Genomic DNA, 20,131 nt, shown 5'->3' on the forward strand with positions numbered 1-20,131 from the left:
CTTATAAAAACTGGGAATTTAAATAAGACAAAGAGTTGTTCGGTAAATTGTGGCATTCAGGGATTTTTTTTTGGATTTGGATAGCAAAAACAGCAAGAAGCTGTCGTAGAACAAAAGTGCTCGGTTGTTCTCCGGTCACAAAGGGTTGAAGGTACGGACACTGAATTGAGTACTTCACAGTTACTCGGGTACAGTACTACACAAAGTTTTACTGAGCAGATATTACACTGTGACGGTTTGTGATGCGCTTGTCAAATTTAATGTTCAATTTTGGAAATTATTATTTATGTAACCACTAGGTGACACTATTACACGTTGTTTACCGGGATATGTGTTTCTTTCATTCAATTGCAGTTCCGCAGTTAATACAATATTAATCTGACGAAAAGTTGATTTCGTTTTGTGAAGTTACATTGGTGTTTATCGTTATGTTATCTGTTTATTTTGTCATCCTATTTGTCAAAAGGCCAATTCAAAAAATGTCCACTAAATGTATTATGGTCTTTTATCACAGAAATGAGTGCATCCATCAGTTTCCATCTAATTTAATCGATGCTGATTGTGTGACAGCTAGCAGTTAGAGAAATAGATGCATGAATGAAGGGATTATTTTAGATGTCGTACACATTATTTTTGTGTGATTTACAAGTGTTATCGGCCATCCATTTTACTGGTTGTCCTCATTTGCGTAGCCGCCCACTGGATATTTGAGTGAGGGTCTTTCCTTTTATTGGTGGATTTAGCCGCGTTGTTGCTGTTTTTTGTTACCCGGATTGAAGACGGGAAAAAGAATCCGCTTCGTGCATAATACAAACACACAGCCCGGGTCACGTGCGATGGAGTGTGTAAAAAAACGACTGGGTGATCTTACTTTGGTAGGTCATAAACGGATGTTTCTCTGACACTTGGGGAATTTGACGTTTGATCTCGGGATCCTGGGAGTCTGGGAGCGAGATTAATTTTGCAATGAAATAATTTTGGAGAGAGTTTTTTTTTTTGTCTTTGAACAATTTCACATTTTTCACCGTGTATGACGAGTTTATGGCGGATGGGATGAAAGCGCGACTCCAGCGATTCAACCTGTTCAACACAAAGCAGGGACCCAAAAATGTAAGTGGAACTCAGGAAAGTTTTTCCTGAACTTTATGGCACAGGACGAACTGGACTGTTTCGGCTAACGGTAGCCGATGCCGCTTCTGATCGTTAATAGTGACATGCTGTCGCACTGGGATGTTTGTCGTGTTTATGGTTGATAGTGCTTAAAAGAGCACTCATTACACAAGATTGTGGCGTGACTGTCGAATGGCGACCACCCGCCGTGTGATTTTGAATGTTTATTTCATTTGGAATGGTAGCATGATAGCGAAGTAATCACTTGAATTTAGCTGGCATCATCGAGCCGCAGATCGGGATTTTTTTTATCCAAAGGTGGCAAAAGTACGTGTTATGTAGGAGCACTGTTTCTAGTATGGATATTTATATATACGTATATCCATCCATTTATCAATTGAAGTTTGTATTCAACATCTATTTGTCTGGAAAATGGAATACACAGTGGCTTTGTGTCCACGGTCCATTGGGTATTTGTAGTTGAAATGTCGAAATATTCAACATTTTTTTTCTTCTTTTAAACGCTCCATCACACATCTTTCTACAACGAAACTACACTGTTAGCTAGCGGTGGCTTCCTGTTTTTACATTCACACTAATCATAAATTACTATTGTTAATGCTCATCATTACTATTTGAAGCCATGACTGGATCAAGGCGATGTGGTTATCACTGTGACGTTGTGGTTTAATTTCCTCTTCAACAGTTGGTTGGGACTCAGCAAAAAAAATAATAATTCAATGTCAAGCTGTCAACAAATTGTCACCATTGAGATAATGACATTGCTTTCCTTGTCCTCGTATTTTTTATTCATGGATTTGTTTGTTTGTTTATTTATTTATTTTAAAGGACAACCAACGTCACTTTTTTTGTTTCCTGACATCAGAAAAACGTTTTATAGCATCTAAAATACCCACAACACGCAGTATGATATTTTTATTCAAATGCAAAACACCAATAACAATGACTTAAAGTGTACAAAATCTGCAAAAAATGGAGCATTTTCAGAAAGTCCCGCCCACACTTCGTGACGTCACGCCAATACGTCTTGCATTGCTGGAGAATCAAAACAATGGCTTCAGATTCAGAGAATATGCTTTCTTGGTACACATCCAGTTATGAATATGATTCAAATAGTTCTGAAGAGGAAAGCATACATGTTTGCAATTGATTAAAGAATTTATTCCGTTCCATTTTGAGGCAACATTGGGGGGAAATGTCTCACCCAAAAAGAGGCAGAAAATGGCCGCTGAGCTCCTGTGAGGAATGAATCAGCCCGTTTCCTCAGGCTGATAAATTCCTGACATGGAGCTTGGACGCCCTCTTCTGGCGCAACACGAGGTTTTCAGACCAAACAAGCATTGACGTGATGGAAGTACTAGTACAATGTGTCCTTTTTTTTCTCGGTCAGGGGCGTTCCTTCAGTGACGTCACATACAGACTCGTCACCAACTCAAAAACAAGTCTTCCAGAATATTCAGCACGAGTCTTAAAACGTAAAATATAGCTATATGCGGTGGAATCTTCGTAAAATACGCTCAGTAGAAGTCATTTGAAGCCATTTTACAAATTATGGACACAACTTGTCCGGAGACGTCGGTTGTCTTTTAAGACCTACAAATTAGTGATGTCAGTTTTTCTCCTCTAGCAAAACATTTCAATGACCTTTCCTAATCTCTCGTTTCTCTCTTGCTATCCTGTCTGCAATGTGCCTCCTGAACTTTGAGCCTGTATGGGCTGTGCTTCAGAAGGCGCATGACTGGGGAGCTACCCAAGTGGGACAACATGCTAACTTGTGAGAATTCGCTAAGCTCGACAGAATGCAATTGGACACATTTCAAAGCTAGGTTTTATACCCACACCTGCTTCTTGGCATTTTCTTTTGCCATTTAAAAATAGTCCCGACCACTGCATTTCACATGAGGTATTGCTGGATCGTCATGTAATTTCTTTTTACCTCATTTCCTTGTAAGTGAATGGCCAACAAAGTCAAGAGGAGTGGAATGTAAATAAATGAAGACATTTCAGGATCACAGGGTTTTTAAAAAACACACACAAAAAACATATAGCACCTAACGTCCTTACGCAGCATTATTTCCGATATAATCTATTCAGTGTTTTGTTGTTTATTTTATTTTGTTTTATTTTTTCGCTGTAAGTGTCCTATTCCTCCTTTTTGTTCCTAAACTGCTTTAAAAAACATATCTTCTGAGGGAAAGATGAATGACTGTCCATCTTGTATGTTATGTTGTTTATTATTTTACTTTATGTTAACCGTTTTGTTCAGCACTTTGTTGTAGCTTTGTTGAAAGTCCGATATAAACCAGAATGCATTGTATTGTGTTGTATTAACTGATAGAAATTGAACTTAGTTTTTGTTGCAGTTCGTAAAATAATTCACATTTCTTCGTCAAACTATCTGGTATCTAAACCACTTTTCATCAAGAGGGTTATTATTAACTTCATATTCTTTAATATGGTTAATTTTTCTATAAAACAGGGTGTTGTAAAAGTTGTTGTGCACTACTTTCTTCTTGTGATGATACATCAAACCAAGGCAGTGTTTCATGAGTTTTGGGACACAGTGTATATGCTAGCATTATTGCAATCCCACTTGATATATTTTTGCTAGTTTAGCTCTCAGAAACTAAATGTGAGTGGTGGTAGTTGTGGAACTTCCTTCTTTTTGAGGGCACACTAACAGTAGTGCTATTTAATACTGGCTTCGTGCGAGACTGTATGCTTTTTTAGTTTTGCTACTCTGTGAGAACCCATGACTGCGGATGGACACACTCAGGCTGTGTCCAGCTGACTTCCTGTTGCAGATCCCCTTTCATGGACATGTTTGTGAAACTTCCAGCTACCGTCTCTGTTGGAGTGTGAAGTCATCTCTCCGCTCTACTTTTACTAATTTCTCCCTTTAAAACGAGGCTTTAAGAATTGTTTGAGGGTCTGTGTTGTAATATGTCTGCCTTTAAGTGGGACTGTGCCATGGAATACTCCATGTATACTAGTTTAACACAAAACTTGTCCAAATGTGTGGAATATCATTTGTTTTGGTATATCTGTTTCACTATATCATTCTGATGAGTTTATACAACTGAGAGATTTGATTGCGTTTCACTCTGATATCCATCTATTCATCCATACATTTGCTAATTCGCACAAGGGTCGCGGATGTGCTATAGCCTATCCCAGCTGTTGTCCAACAGTTGGCGGGGTACAACCTGAACTGGTTGCCAGCCAATTGCAGCAATTGTTTGGAAAATCTTTTTTTTTTTACTTTATTTATAAAACAAATGTTCTGAGTAATATGCTTTTAATGTGAATCTTTTGGACCTGACAGCAAAATATCAAAGTCTGGTATGTTGCCGCAGGATTTGTCATTGTTTTGGCGGATGTTTTCACAGGTGCAGTGATTCTCACGTTGGTGGGGTACTGGCCCAGTTTAAAAATCACGATTTTCGAACAACCTGCTTACAGAACAAATTACTCTTGGCCTTATCTGTGAGCTTTCATTTCAAAACTGAATGTGTGGTTGTTTTAATGCCAAGTGGACAATAAGAAGTAGCTGATAGCATCATTTATATCAGTTTAAGAAGTCGAAAACGTCTGTACATCGTGTTATAGAATTCATCTTTTTTTTGTACGGGGGGAATACTGCAACCATCGAGACTTGTTTAGTTCCTTTCTCTGCTGATCTATATCTTTTAAGACTGTGTTTATGACGGTGTTTAAATAAAGATTGGCAGAGGTTAATCAAGCAATGGTTGTTGTTGGAGGACATATAAATTAAGGCACCACTCACATGCCAGCATTATTTCAACATAAATAGAAATGAGACTTCAGAGTAAGGAATATTTTGTTGCCGATATTCACAAAGTTTCGGCAGTGAACAGAGAATTTTACAACCCAAAACTGAAAAACAGCCGCATTCCTTTTCAGGTCGAGACTGTCTATTTTACTTTAGGCGTTCAGCTAATAATACCAGCCGAATGTGAAAACAAAATGTGCTTCCAGAGCTATTATTGGAAAGGCTATTGTTCTGAATCTCAACTACAAAAACCTTCTTGCCCCGGCAAGACAGAGCATGATCTGCTGAGAAAGAAGTCATCAGTTGTAGTTGCTGTTCAGCTACCTCACATGAATGACATCACTCATGTGACTCAACCAAATCCACTTCCTCTATCGTCTTCCTTACTGTGGTGGTGCAATATTTGCAAGGACAATCTGCACAGGCATGTGAGGATCAAAGGTTTCCATGTGACTTTATTGTCATAAAGGAGGTTGTGAAATAGAAATTGAACGCGTGTGTTAGATCTGACCAGTATGTGACCTAAATGGAAACCGCGGGTTATTTTTTTTGCGGAATATGAGCGTTTCCAGCACACACATCTGATAGCTGATTGATGCTTTTTGTATTTTTAAGACGTAAAAAAAAAGTCAGAGACACACATTTTTGTATGCTGTGTTTTCCCCTCATAGGCCCGAAATAATAACTGAATAAATCCTTCCCCAAACAAGCTTATAAAAATCTTTCAATAGCCATGCCTAGTGCTACCTGTGTTGAATCGCAAAGTGCATTACAGTATACAATTTTACCTTGATGTAGGCTCAGCGTACAAATTGTCAGCAAAAATACAAGTACGCAAGTACACGTCAAGATATCAAAATTTTGACCTCAATGTTATACCTGCCTATGAAGAACCTCAGTACTGGTACTGAAAAATTCCCATGACAAAATCCCATGCAAGTGGTTGATGAAAATTTTGAAAAAGGGACATTGTGTTACATTCCTGCTATACAGACTTGTACACTGATATTTAGGTGACCTGCCAAGTTCAAAAATACAAATTCCATTACTCCCTTTCCTCAACTCGAATGTGAGAAATAAAAAAGAAAAGATATGATGCATCTGCATGCGTCTAAAATGTGAACACTTCAGCTTACCATTTATAATGCATGTTTGTGCATTTCAGGTCCCTGAAATCATCAGTACACTACGGCAAGCTGGCAAAAGCTCTGCACGCAACGATGACACGTTTACTATTCCCAACAAGACTTGGGCAGATCCCGCAGACCTCAAACCATTGGAAACACACATCACCTTTTCTTCTTGTCCCGCAGCAGGTTCTGTGGAGAACAACCCCGCCTTGTCCCCGACAACCTTTGCCAAAAAGTTTGAAGTGCTCTTCTGCGGCCGTGTGACTGTTGCTCATAAGAAGGCCCCTCCTGCTCTAATTGACGAATGCATTGAGAAGTTCAGCCAGCTAGCTCAGGGCTCGGGGACCACTAAAAAAGCCGTAAATGCTGGGGGATTAGTCGGTGGACTGAAGAGGGCATTAGCTTTTCAGTCGAACGGACTGGGAAGTCCAACTTTAGGTAACGCTGCTACTGGGAGCCCCACCAACGGAAAACGCCCACTGCTGTTTAAACGGGACCCCAGCTTTCCATCTCTGCAGGCCTTGGATGAGAATGGACTCTCACCGGAGATCTCCCATTCCAACACGACAGATGCACTCAATCACTCACCCGGGGTGCAGCCCACCAGCCTGCAGGAGAACAGGACCATGCTGTTTATGGTACGGCTACGTTCTGAAGAATATTCATTATGAGCCTCCGAGGAATCACACAATTAAATACAACATGAAATCTGAGTAGCTCCAAATGCGTATACTGTTTGGGTGGTCTGTCGTAAAAGGCCCAATTCATGCTTTAACGATTGGATCCCTAGTGGGAGCATACATTGGGTACATTAACTCCCATATTTGTTTGTGTTATAAAAATGATAAAATATAATCATATAACCATGCCCTTATGACACGGATTGCATCACTCTATACTTTGGCATGTTTGATGATTTGTTTTATATTTGGCGCATTTTGCGTGTGCAAGAAATGACAATGAGCGATAGTCTTGTGTGTGAACCTGGGCAGCAGACAGTAAGTGGGAACAAACAAGAAGCAGATAATGGCATGACTCAGCTCCACCAATGCTGACTGCTGCTATACATGAGCCAGAGCACACAGTCCTTATTGACCTTTCGTTGACCTTTGTCACCCAATGCCAGCACACATTTTCCTGTTTATCTCTCATGGAGGAAATGACATGTGCTGACAAGGGAAACCAACAGACCTCTATGCCTTCACTCTTTGTCAGACACCAACATAGCATTCTTTTAGTCTCCTGCTCCAGAATGGAGACAGTGACCTCATTGTGGTGATATCATTACCACAGGTTTATCTTTCCGATGAAGATTTGTTAAATCCATTGCTTCTGCTCAATTCAGGATGGAGCAGATCAGCGAAGGGGAACCCCAGACAAGAATAACCTCTGGTTCTGAGGACTCACCACACATGAGATCACTAGCTCATTTCAAATCACCAAATGTCCTCTTGAGGCTCAATGACGATAGTGACTCGTGTTGTAATTATGTTTTCAATGGGGGACATTCCCTGGAGCGGAACTATCGGACTAGAGAAGAAATGAAACTGTGATTTAACACGTTCAATGGTTTTTAAAGAAATGTAAAAGATTATACCATATTTGTCATGTAGTCATTAATCAGACCTAATGCAATGAATGGCCTGGTTCATCCCTTTCAGCAAATTCCCTGTCTCTTATCAGTGTATTCCGAAGACTTTTTACTGTGTGAGCAACTTCGAAAAATCTGAGAATACGTTATGTGACCAAAGGCCCGTTGGCTTATGTATTTCCGACGACTGCAATCAGGTTGTGGTTGATGTCACTCACCATTGATATGTGGATAAATAGTGTCTCCTCCCCTTTTTGTAATGCAACATGACTAAAAATTATGATCTTTGTGTTGTAGGTGGGCAGATCACAGATCTTTTTGGTTAGTCCAGACACTAAGAAGGTTGCCATCGAAAAGAGTTTCCGTGAAATTTCTTTCTGCTCACAAGTATGTGCCTCTGGTTTTCTACACAAAGTAATATTAAGACCTGTCTAGTGTCACTTATGCTACTGATGATCTCTTTCTAGGGTATTCGCCATGTGGACCACTTTGGCTTTATTTGCAGGGAGACTGTGGAAAGAGGAAGCTGCCACTTTGTTTGCTATATCTTTCAGTGTACAGATGAATCTCTGGTGAGAGTGTTTCTTCCAAATCACTCAGATGTGCCAAATCTGTGTTTTTCCACTGAAACAGATTGAATTTAATGTTGGTATTGTTAATTTAAAATCCCCTGCCGATTAGATTGAGATCATGGTCACACGAATACAGATGAGAAATGGTCACGATTAAATTTAGTCGGGAATGGAAAAGCATGACGTCTAGCGCCATTGTTGAATTTGTTTCACGTTTCAGTCAGATATCTGGCAATGTTTTTCCCTACCATAAGGGGGCAGCATTTACCTTTGGTACAGCCACCCCTGCTTTCAATGCAGATAACTACAACCAAGTACATTAAACTCGAAATAAACTTTTTTTCTGATTAAAGAAGAGAGTCTAAGGTTTCTTATGCTGCATTAAATGTTAAATGTACTGTAGTCCGAAAACTCAATATTCTTTGTGTCCTGCAATTTGAGTGAAAGTGACAAAAACCCTGGCACTGGAGTGGACACATTTGCACATGGTCTGGCAGGGAATTAGTTAAACAAAACAGTATCTTTTTGTGCTTACTTGCTATTGCGTTGGAATATACACGGAAAAGCGACCGTCGCTTGGCACTTTTACACATTCATCAGTATTTTATGTGTTTTTTGCTTGACAAAGCAAATACTGAAGTGTGGTTGGCATCATCGGATGTACTCTTAGTATGCAATTTCAAAGGTGGTAAGGCATGCAAGTGTTTTTGCACGTCTTGAAAAGAAGCTTGTTTTGTTTCCTCATGTAGGTGGACGAGATCATGCTGACCTTGAAGCAGGCATTCTCCGTAGCAGCTGTGCAACAGAATGCCAAATGTCACAACCAACAGTGTGACAGTTGTCCCATGCTGCATCTCCACAAGCTGTGTGAGAGAATAGAAGGTAAGAATAACCAATTTACAATGACTTTACATTATTTGTCATTCGGTTTCTGATTAAACACAAACAACGGACACATTCTTTATTCTGAATCTCTCCTTAGGTCTCAACGCGTCTAAAACCAAACTTGAGCTTCAGAGACACCTGGCTGGTCTGGACAACCAGGATCAAGCTGCAGTCTTTGAGAGTACTATGGTAATTTAGACCTAGTTGCAAGTCAACTTAGTGTCTGACGCAATGTTTTACATGTTATTGTAACACTGTATAAAAGCAGTTATTGCTTTACATTCTGTTTTCTAATGTGATATTACAGTTTTAGAATGCCACGCTGTATTCATTAACAATGTATAAAAACAAATTAAGAACTACATTAAGTTCAATCAAGTTGATTTAAGATATGAGTAATTTTTTTTAGCATGTGTACTAAATGAATTAACATTGTCGTTACCGTGCTGCTTGAAATTTCACTGTAAAAATAAACTTTGCCTGACATCTGCTGGTGATTTTTTTGCACTGCTGTACTGCTGAGCATAATGTCTGGAAAACTCACGCAATGTATGAAAGTAGTAATGTAATAGATACCTTTAACTATTCCAAATTGTGTTTGATTAATACAGGAAGTGTTCTAAATAAATCCCTATTTTAAACATATGTAAACTCCCACATAAAACAGTAAACTGTCTTGATCACATGAACATAAGCATGTCTTGTGTCTTGTAGAAGTCTCGTCCTAAGAGTGAACAAGAAGAAAATGAGCTTACAATGGCATCTTTGAGGAATTTGTATGAGGAGAGACAGAGGATTCATCATCACACTCTACCAAATGACATCAAACAGGTCATTTGTTGGATTTTATTTTCTATGATCATTTGATTGTGCAAAATATCTACAAATGCATGGATGTCAGTCATATTTGGTTAGGTTCCTTACTCTGACATTCACTGCTATTTCTCTGTGTCTCCATGTAGAATGATGAGGCATCGGCCGCTCCGGTTGAGGCGCAGCAACAAAGTAGCAGTCGACAGCGTCTTGAGCAGTTTAAGAGTCGAGCGAAACGTTCTCTAACGGAGTCCTTGGAGGGTATATGGAAGGTAAGAGTATAGATTGGCTTTTACCTAGACACATTGTTGGTTCTTTATATAGTGACATTCAAACTTAAACGCAACTATTTGTTCTTGGTAGGGAAGCAGCAAAGCTGCTGCTCTGAGGGGCAACAGTGAAAGGAGTCATAGTGTATCCTCCATTTCTACTGTCAATAGGCGGGACCAGTCCTGCTCAGAAGAGTCCCAATCTAATTCCTCACAATTACACCCCACCAACTCCCTCAGGTAAATGCTAGTTAGTAGTTATTATTATTTTTTTCTGAAACCGCAATTTTGACCTGACCCTTTTATTTTTAGGGGGAGGGTGTGGTTAGTATGCTGTAAGCAGTTCTAACCTATTTTTTTCCTCCTTAGGTGCCATAACTCAACAGGAGACCTGAAGCAACTTGACCCCTTTGCTTCCCCATCTTCCTCCCCCTCCTCTTTACCAGGTGATGGTCAGCCAAGAGGCTTCCGTAGACGGGCCAGCACCTTCAGCCACCCACCTACCCCGTCCTCAGCTGATGTTTCACCGCCACGCACTTTAACACTTACGCCACAGCAGGACCCTGCGGCTGCTTTAAAACCCAAGCTCTTACGACACTACTCTGTCAGCACTGACACGCCACACCGAAACAAGTAAGAGAAACACAATCATCTTTTTGTCATGAGGAATTGGAATTAATATTTGCTGGATATAAATTTATTGTGTACAGGTTTCACCACTCACTCCTGTTAGACTTGTACTTCGCTGAAAACAAAAACACATTTGGAGTTCAATGCTCACATACTTTCCCGTTGACTCCACTTTTTCCCTCTGGTCAATGTTCACATGTTTCGATGTGTCCTTGATCTCTTCTGATTTCTGACTATCCATATTTGCACAATTTCTTAGACATGTTCCTTCCGACGTGACCCTTCCTCCCGTTCCTAACTGCTCTTCATCCTCCTCTTCTCTGCTCCTTCCTTCCTCCCCTTCAACCGGAGCAAGGCTCAGTAAAAGACGGTGAGAATGTCGGGCTGGTTTTGCTTGCGCTGTTGCATTCAGTATGAATTTATCTGTTCAAATTTGTATGCAACACTGTTCATGGCTTCTTCTTTACTTGTTTTATATTCATAACTGTATATTCATGTGAGGCCCGGTTCACACAGAGAATTGCAGGAATAGATTAGACCATTTGCGTCAAATGACACCTCAAAACATGCTAACCTCACTATTCTGAAGATATAATGCAAGTGTGACTGCACTGTGCTGTTGGGTGGAATCCTTGCATTTCCAAAACTGCTGTACTACGAAAACTACATTATGGGGAAAAATAATAATCACAATTATTTTGATTTACATTGAAATCTCTATTCAGAAAATGATTATTCATTAATGTCAAAAAGCAGTCTAAAAAAATGACCCAACAGTGACAGTTTCCATCCAAGACATATCTATTGTAATGTGTCTCTGTGTGAACGGGACCTATGTCTCTCTTTTCATCCATTTACACTTTCTACATCAGTCCTCTGGGTGGTCTACGTGCTCGACTCCACGCTTCCTCCTCTGTTCCTAATTTTTTGAAATTTCAATTTCTGGCTCCTCTCGAAGAAAATGACAACACAGAAATAAAGAGCAGGTACACGTGTATCTCAAATAATCATGCCACTATCCATATGAAGACCCATGCTTTGTCGGATCCTGTAAATTGTTGGTACGTGTATTGTGTGCATGTATTTTCACAGAAGACCATTGTGTCACTTTCTTTACATCTAGAGATGTAGCAGCTTTCTATGTATCAAGTACAGATTGTGAAGTTGGGGAAAGCCCTTTGCGTAGTCACCGACACTCCTGGAGGCAGCAAATTTTCCTGCGAGTTGCAACCCCTCAGAAAAACACAGATGTCAATGGTAAGATGAGCAAATAATGAATGAAATAAATATTGTATTTGTATGAAACCTACACAAAAAACATAACATTTAAAGCAAACATGGGTGTAATCATAATAAAACGCAGAGCGATTATAACAATGACATTTTTGAATCACTTGAAAACACACTACGAAACAGTCTTTTGACTGATGCAGTAATAGAGTCTTTCCATGTCGTGTCACTCTTTCATCTAAAATTAATTTGACATGCGGTTATACTCAAGGAATGGAGTAGTGAGTAAACTAGTGTTACCCTCCTCGTTGTGAGATGTCCATGTTTTTCTCACAGCCACTGTACAACAACTGCATATTCTCACTGGCATATTGTTCATTTTTTTCATATTGCTCATGATGTATTCATCGAGGATCGTTCATCTCTAAATTTTAAACTTTACTGATAACTTTACTCCTTCTAATCTCAACAATCAATCTTGTTTAGTAGTGAGAATCATGCTTGTGCCTGCCCGTTTTCAGTTCTTGTGTTGTGATAATAACTCCGCATGTACTATCTGCATAACTTTTTGGTCATGTGTGACATTGAATTTTTGACAAGAGGAGTTTGTTTGGTATGTCACACTAACCCCATTAGGTTGAAAATGTGAACCTTTTAGAGAAATGTACCACAGACACCAAACACTCTTATTATCTGGCTCACAAAGAAAGCAGAGATAAGCAGTCATTTTCTTTTTCTATATAAGACATGTAAAAAGTAGAAAACAGTGTCTGCTCCACATATTTGCCTGCAATAGTGCTATGGTGTTCCTTTTTATTTCTCTTAGTGGTAAATCAACAATCAAAACTGTCCGCAAGTTAATAGCCACTTCACTGGACAAAAAAAATATATATATATACAGTAAAGTCTCGTTATATCGATATTCAAGGGAGTCCGAAAAAATACCGACCCTGTTTGCATGTAATTTTCTCCGTGCGTGCATAGAAATAGTATCGATATAACCGGGACTATCGATATATCCGCTATCGATATAACGAGACTTTACTATATATATATATATATATATATATATATATATATATATATATATATATATATATATATATATATATATATATATATATATATATATATATATATATGTGTGCGTGCGTGTGTGTCAGAACAAAATACATCAAAAAACAATCACATGTTGGCAGTTTGTTCATTTGTGGGTCACAGTTGGCATTGACGTGACATTGAAAATGGAAAAAGGACTCTGTATCAACTGCTTGGATTGGGTGTGTATTTATTTATGCCTCTGTATATACACAGTATATACTGCACTCATGCACTGTATATATACAGTGCATGAGCTCATGGGTGTGTCAATGAATTTGTTTTAGGGAGGGCGTCAGAGTCTCAAGGTCATGTTGACTGTCCACACAGACAGCGCCAGCCTTGTTGACCCACTTTGCATGGTGTGCGTGTCTAAAAGAAAGATAAAGTTGTACGTTGGGAGTGTGTATGCAATGTTGTGCCCTATTTTTTTTGCTCTGAGTTTTTGGGATCAGTGGAGCATTTCATAATTCTGGATTTGAAAGCATGTTCATGATATTCTGGTTTATGAGGACAATAGCACTGTTGACACTGCATGTCAACTGCAGATCACCCACTTTAATGGGCTTTTCTAAGTCAGTTCTATTACCCAATGATGGTTTCACATTTTGGTACACAGCTGAGGACTTATTGAAGTGGTTTAGTAGTGTTTGTCGGACAAATGCATCACTCTCGAAGACGCGTGTACGCATTTGTTTAGAGCCTTACAGTATGTTTGCTTAGTGACTCTGGCGAATGTTTCAATGCAAAGCCTCCCTGACACAGACAGAGAGGTAGACATCGTCATCCTTTGACACACCAAAAAATAAATAAATCAACAAACGTATTGTTCCCATGTGTGTTGTGTGGATGTACAGTATATGTAGTTGAAGTGCCATCTCGCAAGTTAACACTGGTTGTCCTTCTTTCAGACAACGCGGGGTATTTTGAGGTTCGGGATCCACCCTGTACTTAAGGGTGGAGTCTCACAATATAAAAAAAATATTCTTAGTGTTGTGTGCAACTGTGTCAAAATATAAAAATCAGCAACTTCCATTTATTCATCTGTTTATTTGCTTGAGACTCCAAAAGGATTGAGAGAAGAGATCTGCCAGCCATGTTAGTGCATGAAAGAAAGACATATTTTTTTAGTTCGGCTGTAATAAAAACTTTGTATCGTATGTTTGTTTTTACTTATTTGCTCCTAAATCATAGCTAAGTGACGAAAGAGTCCGTGACAATGTTGTGAATAGTAGTCTGATGATCTTTTATGATCATTATGTATTTTTATGTTTTTAATTAGTATTTAATTCGTTGATCATTGTTTTAAAGTTCAGTTTTTATTACTAGTAGTTAAAATTAAATGTGTGAACAGTGGAACACAATTTCTTCAGTGATGCTGGTTAGTTGCGGTCCAAAACGACAGTATTTTTATTTAATCACAACAATTCCAAACTGTTGTCCATGGATTAAGATAAATTAACTACTATACACTTGAATACAACTACCGGTACTTGCCATTTGAAGACAATTGACAACCATAAATTAGGGAACAATTGTTAACAAGGTTTTCTTGTCATTTCAATGATAGTGATTAACCATCATGCTATTTATAGTAGAATCAGATTGGGGAAAATATTTTTTGTGTACAATATTGATGATTTAATTTCCTAGGTTATGTAATTGACATTGACATTGTTGACATAACTGCATCTGTTGTTCATCACACTTTTTCTTTTGCTATCCTAAAAAAAACACATCATATTAACATCGGGATGATCAACTCCTCATTTCTGTAAAAGTTGGTTGAACTGCAGATGTATTCCACGATATGCACTCACTTTGTATGTAATCCAACCTGTATCTCTGAATCATCTTGAAAGTATGTTTGCAATTTGCTCTTGTATTCGTCCATCCATAATTTTCAAAATGCTAACCTTTTCCCTGCTAACTTTTTGATATGTATTCTGATCTGGTCTCAATCTTTCAGAGCGCGGAGACAATTTCGATGGCGGTTGGGCATGTGGAGGCCAAGCTGTCGGTGCAGGAAATGTGGACTTGCCCATGAGGGCTCTGCCTGAAGAGCGAACCAGAAGGAGCAAAGAAGAGTTGAGGGAACTATGGAGGACAGCCATCCTGCAGCAAATCCTCCTACAAAGGATGGAACGAGAGAACCAGAAACTGCAGGGTAAGTTAAACAGGTGAAGGGTGGGAGGACTGCATTTGCTTCCACCCTTGTGACACTGTACAGTACAGGACAGTATTGTAGTCGTTTGCAAGTCATTTAGCACTGAGTCTCTATTCAACATTTTGAATGGCTTTTGACTTATGACCATATTTTGACTTACGACTGGTTGGTCGGAACGGAACTTTTGCTGTCTTCTAACATACGTCAGACCACACTCATGGATGTAGTGTGAACGGTGCTTTTTGCGTGTTATCGAGGGAGGAGTTTTCCAGAGAACTGCAGCTCTGCTTCAAGAAACGATAGGGTTGTGTTGGGTTGCACCATGATCTGGACTGTAGCCCGCGAGTGTTTCCTAATGGACTTGTCTCCAGTGTGCTGATAAGACCATGTGTCTATTCTTACCCTGTGTGAGACAGATTTGTGTACTTTCTAATAAACATAATATTGCAGAGAGCGGTGTTGACCACTCTTTGTACAGTCAAGACACAAATATTAAGTTTGAAAAATCAGAAAGCCTTTAATAGTCCCAAAATGGGTAAATGTGCATTATTTTTTTCAGAATCTGTACACAATACCAACTCACAAGTGTCAAACTGTATATTGACATGCTGATTATTTTGTCTCATTTAACTCACAAATATATTTTCTCCATGAGATATCAGTTTATTGGAACACCACACTTTTATTCTGAATAGTTTTTTTTTATGGCAGACATGCTGGAAAAGGTTTTAAAAGAAGTGTAATAACTTGGGAGCCAATAGTGTGAAATGAGTGATTGCATTGCATAATCTACACATCCTAAATAAATTGAATCACACTTTTTATTTTCACTTTCATAATCATGTCTTGCACACTTTGACAATAATGTCTTGATCAAACAATTGTCCATAAACTGCCTGACTTACAACCTAAATCAGTTGTGTGAATTTGACTTTGTACATGACCCCATAAAAATAAAACCACTGCTGAACATGGCTGAACAGAAGCAACTGTTTTGCTTGGTCATTCACATACTGCTGGTGATGATGGCCCAAGCGCAGTCGCACTGATTAAAAGTTCCATACTTAGCCTTACTCAAAACAGAAAGACCCGATCTTCGATATTTTTGTTCTCGTAATGCCTTCCATCCTCCCACAAACGTGTCACATCAAAAGATAGAACAAAACGCACACACAATATCCTCAATCTTTTATTTTTGAGCAATTAAAACTGTTTTATCCTATTAAGCACAAAATGTTCCATAATTAATTGAGATAAGCTATATATACACTTACGCAGTCTGCAAAGCTTGTAACAGATACAGTAAAGTCTCGTTATATCGATATTGGATATATCGATAGTCCCGGTTATATCGATACTATTTCTATGCACGCACGGAGAAAATTACATGCAAACAGGGTCGGATATATCGATAGTCCCGGTTATATCGATATTTTTTCGGACTCCCTTGAATATCGATATAATGAGACTTTACTGTATTTGTAAAAATATCAGAAATATCTATATTTAAATTTGAAGACTGTTCTAATCTAATCTAATATTTGAATACAATTCTAAAACTATTGAACAAAAGGATACAAACTGTCTCAACTTTACAGTTAAAGCTTTGATTTAGACAGACTTGATTACGACAAGTAAAGCCCAATATTTTCTAATCCTTCAATCTGGATTCCAATGTAATAATTTCTCAGTCCAACATTGTGGCTCATAATTAAGCTTGTAATGGCTGGAGTGTTATCAAAATGACATCACATGACTTTTGTAACCACTGTGGCTATTTCATAGCATCTATTAATCTTTGCTTTTTCCAAAGCATTGTGGATTAAGAGGGGTGGCCTCTTTCACTCCTCTTCTGTCCTGTGGTGATGTTGTCATTCTTAGCACATGAGCCAAATTGCAGCTGGTCACATAGGAAAGACCACGGATGGAGAAAAGGAAACTGGGAACGCAGAATAGGGCGGTAGGTTTAGAGATTGGGGAGGCAGCAGGAGGAAGGGTGTTGTCAAAAAACAGGAACAGATTAAGCCCTCTGGGTGTTCCCTCACCTTCTTTGATCGTGGTTGTTAACGGAAATTCACAAGTTCTCCATTGATGTTTTTTTTTTTTTTTTATTTAAACTTGTGATTATTAAGAAAGGTAACATGCTTGAAAAACTTGCAAATCTTCATAAATAAAATAACAAGAGAGCGAACTGTCTCAAAGAGGCGGCGATCCTGATGATGGCTTTTCCTTGTGTGTGTACAATTTCTTGCGTGGTAGTAATTAACTCATTCACTGCCATTCACGAATGTATTCACAAATTGAAAATATGACGTAGAGTGCCATTCCCGAATTTGTTCGGATTTGGTTTTTTCATGCTTGGATGCTGATAAAGCGCTGGCCATGGCCTCTGGCAATGTTTTTTTTCTTTTCCACAAGGGGGCAGCATTTCCTTTTTTTTCCATGCTAGATTTGTTCCAGCTTCAGCTGTTGTTAAGGCACGATATAAACCAATATGCATGCATTGCATAGTATTTTGGACAGTCACCCTCATTTCAAGATCATATAACTCCAGACCCATATAATTTAGGAAATAGCTCTTTTTTTCTGATGAAAGAAGAAAGTCTAAGGTTTCTGATGAATGTTGAATGTTTATGTAGTCTTAAAACTAAATATTCTGTGGGTCCTGGAATTCGAGTGACAATGACAAAAACCCTGGCGCTGGAGTGGATACATGGAACATACGTGGAATATTACACTATAATGCATTGGATTAACTTTCTTATTGTCAGGCAGCTAGCGGATAAAGTTGTGGATATGTTTAAAGCAGTATTGGCTATGAAAAGATTACACAAGATTTAAATATCTGCTCTTTGATCAAACATTTCTCAGTGCGTGATGAAAGACTTGATTAGCTTTATACAAAGGCGATGCATAAGCTAAATGTTGGTCACATCAGATACTGACTGACGCGGGCCTCTGAATATCATCTTTTTCATAGTGGGTAACCTAAGGCACACCTGTGTAATAGTCATGCTGTCGAATCCGCATCTTAACATGGTGCCACGTCAGAAAATAGCTTGACAAACTGATTTATGAATAGTATTACTTCTAAGAAATAAGTAATTTATACAGAGTACATAGAAAAAAGGTTTCTGATCTCAGATTCATGGAAAATGGGAGCAAAATGTGTTCGGTTTTTTGGATTGGATTGGATTGGCTTTGCATTTATTAGTCTCGCAGTGGAGAAATGCTTATGTTTTCATTGTAGTGCAAAGGAATACAGTAATGTATCGCGTGGCCCAAAAAGCCGTGACAAACTACTGACTGCACATTTGGACTTCCACATTTGTGTAATATTGCCGCCGCAGGCACGGAACTACTCCATAAATCAAAGAGTCCATGCATGTCATCTGATTGTGATGTCAGGTTCTCCCAGTTCCAGCTCATCCAGAGGCCGCCACCCACATGACAAGGTGGTTCCTGCCAAGTCTGATGATTGATGTGCATTTCGTGTGTGTTGATCTTTGCAGCCTCTGAGAGTGATTTGCAGAACAAGCGTCTCAAGCTGGACTATGAGGAAATCACCCCATGCCTCAAGGAGGTCACGTTGGTCTGGGAGAAGATGCTAGGAACGCCTGGGAGGGCAAAGGTCAAATTTGACCATGAAACCATACATTTGTCAGTCGCACAAGGTGTGTTTGCATTTTTTTTATCAGTACTGGCTCTGCCACCAGCTGCAAATATTGACCAAAGATTAATGTATAATGTGCCTTGACTGCAACAGAGTTATACAGCCTGTCCTTATCAATTGGGATCAACTTGGGCCTCCCAGCTCTGAAAAGGAATCTTAAGTTGATCCCATTCCTTTTTTGCCCTTTGAAGAAGAGGGATTCTTACATCTGCTACTACTTTTGTTTGGTCCTCACTGGAAAAATTCTGTCAGAATATCTAGAAAATAAAAGATTGGATATTCGTCATGTGACTATATTGTCATGACAAAACAATCACAATCGGAATCATCTTTATTGCCAAGTATGTAGAACACACAAGGAATTTGTTTCCGGTCGAACACGCTGCACTAGTATCATCATCAAAAAAATTGCAAAGAGGCACTATACAGTTCAATTTGGGCTACTGTTCAAAGAGTTAATGGCTTGGGGGAGGAAGCTGTTTTTGGTGCGCATGGATCGGTAGCGCCTGCCTGAGGGGAGTAGCTGGAAAAGGTGGTGGGCAGGGTGCGGAGGGTCCAGTATGATTTTTCCGCACCTTAGTTTGGATTCTTGCAGTGTGCAAGTCCTCGAGAGTGGGTAGGGCGGTACCAATGATTTTTTTCCGCCGTTGAAGTCGGATTTTGTCCATTTTTGAGATGGCCCCGAACCAAACGGTGATGGAAGAACACAATGTAACTCCCAACTCAACAAAAAAAAAATATAGAAGCTAACTCTTGTTCTTCTCCCTCCAGGGGTGCCAAGGCAACATCGAGGAGAGATCTGGAAGTTCCTCTCTGAACAATACCTGCTCAAGCAGACTGTCCCTTCCCGTCCACCAACCAATGATACGCCATACAAAGAGTTGCTCAAACAGCTGACCTCGCAACAGCACGCCATCCTCATCGATTTGGGTAACGCCGTTTTTGCCATGAGTCACACATGGTCATACAAAGCATTCAGCAAGGCACCAGTCCTTCGAAATGAATGAATGAATATTTTGAAGTTCTGACTTTTGACAGTATGTTTTTTTGTCCATGTTGCCAGGGTGAAAGCTTGCATTATGGGATACGCATTGCCGGTTGTTGACTCCTTGTTTTTCATTTTGAATAATTGACCCGGTAATCCTTTGT

General features: G+C 39.2%; 1 protein-coding gene across 4 annotated transcripts in view; it reads left to right on the top strand.

Annotated features, from left to right (window-relative positions):
* The window catches only part of tbc1d1 (TBC1 (tre-2/USP6, BUB2, cdc16) domain family, member 1), a 35,163-nt gene that overhangs the window by 3,216 nt on the left and 11,816 nt on the right, over window positions 1–20,131 (top strand). The window contains exons 1-16 of one of the 4 annotated variants that reach the window (XM_089006333.1): window positions 909–1,110; window positions 6,090–6,692; window positions 7,943–8,032; window positions 8,113–8,217; window positions 8,967–9,099; window positions 9,200–9,291; window positions 9,817–9,933; window positions 10,065–10,187; window positions 10,279–10,424; window positions 10,554–10,817; window positions 11,074–11,184; window positions 11,687–11,800; window positions 11,938–12,071; window positions 15,112–15,309; window positions 18,822–18,983; window positions 19,754–19,912. In XM_089006333.1, the coding sequence (XP_088862459.1) occupies window positions 1,042–1,110; window positions 6,090–6,692; window positions 7,943–8,032; window positions 8,113–8,217; window positions 8,967–9,099; window positions 9,200–9,291; window positions 9,817–9,933; window positions 10,065–10,187; window positions 10,279–10,424; window positions 10,554–10,817; window positions 11,074–11,184; window positions 11,687–11,800; window positions 11,938–12,071; window positions 15,112–15,309; window positions 18,822–18,983; window positions 19,754–19,912 (2,620 nt within the window). In that variant the 5' untranslated portion in view covers window positions 909–1,041. Of the gene's footprint in view, window positions 1–908; window positions 1,111–6,089; window positions 6,693–7,942; window positions 8,033–8,112; window positions 8,218–8,966; window positions 9,100–9,199; window positions 9,292–9,816; window positions 9,934–10,064; window positions 10,188–10,278; window positions 10,425–10,553; window positions 10,818–11,073; window positions 11,185–11,686; window positions 11,801–11,937; window positions 12,072–15,111; window positions 15,310–18,821; window positions 18,984–19,753; window positions 19,913–20,131 lie in introns of those variants that run through there. The other 3 variants (XM_089006330.1, XM_089006331.1, XM_089006332.1) reach the window with 3 other exon arrangements.

Source organism: Hippocampus bargibanti, linkage group LG10, assembly GCF_051943395.1.
Source record: "Hippocampus bargibanti isolate YZ-2025 linkage group LG10, ASM5194339v1, whole genome shotgun sequence".
Lineage (NCBI taxonomy): Eukaryota > Metazoa > Chordata > Actinopteri > Syngnathiformes > Syngnathidae > Hippocampus > Hippocampus bargibanti.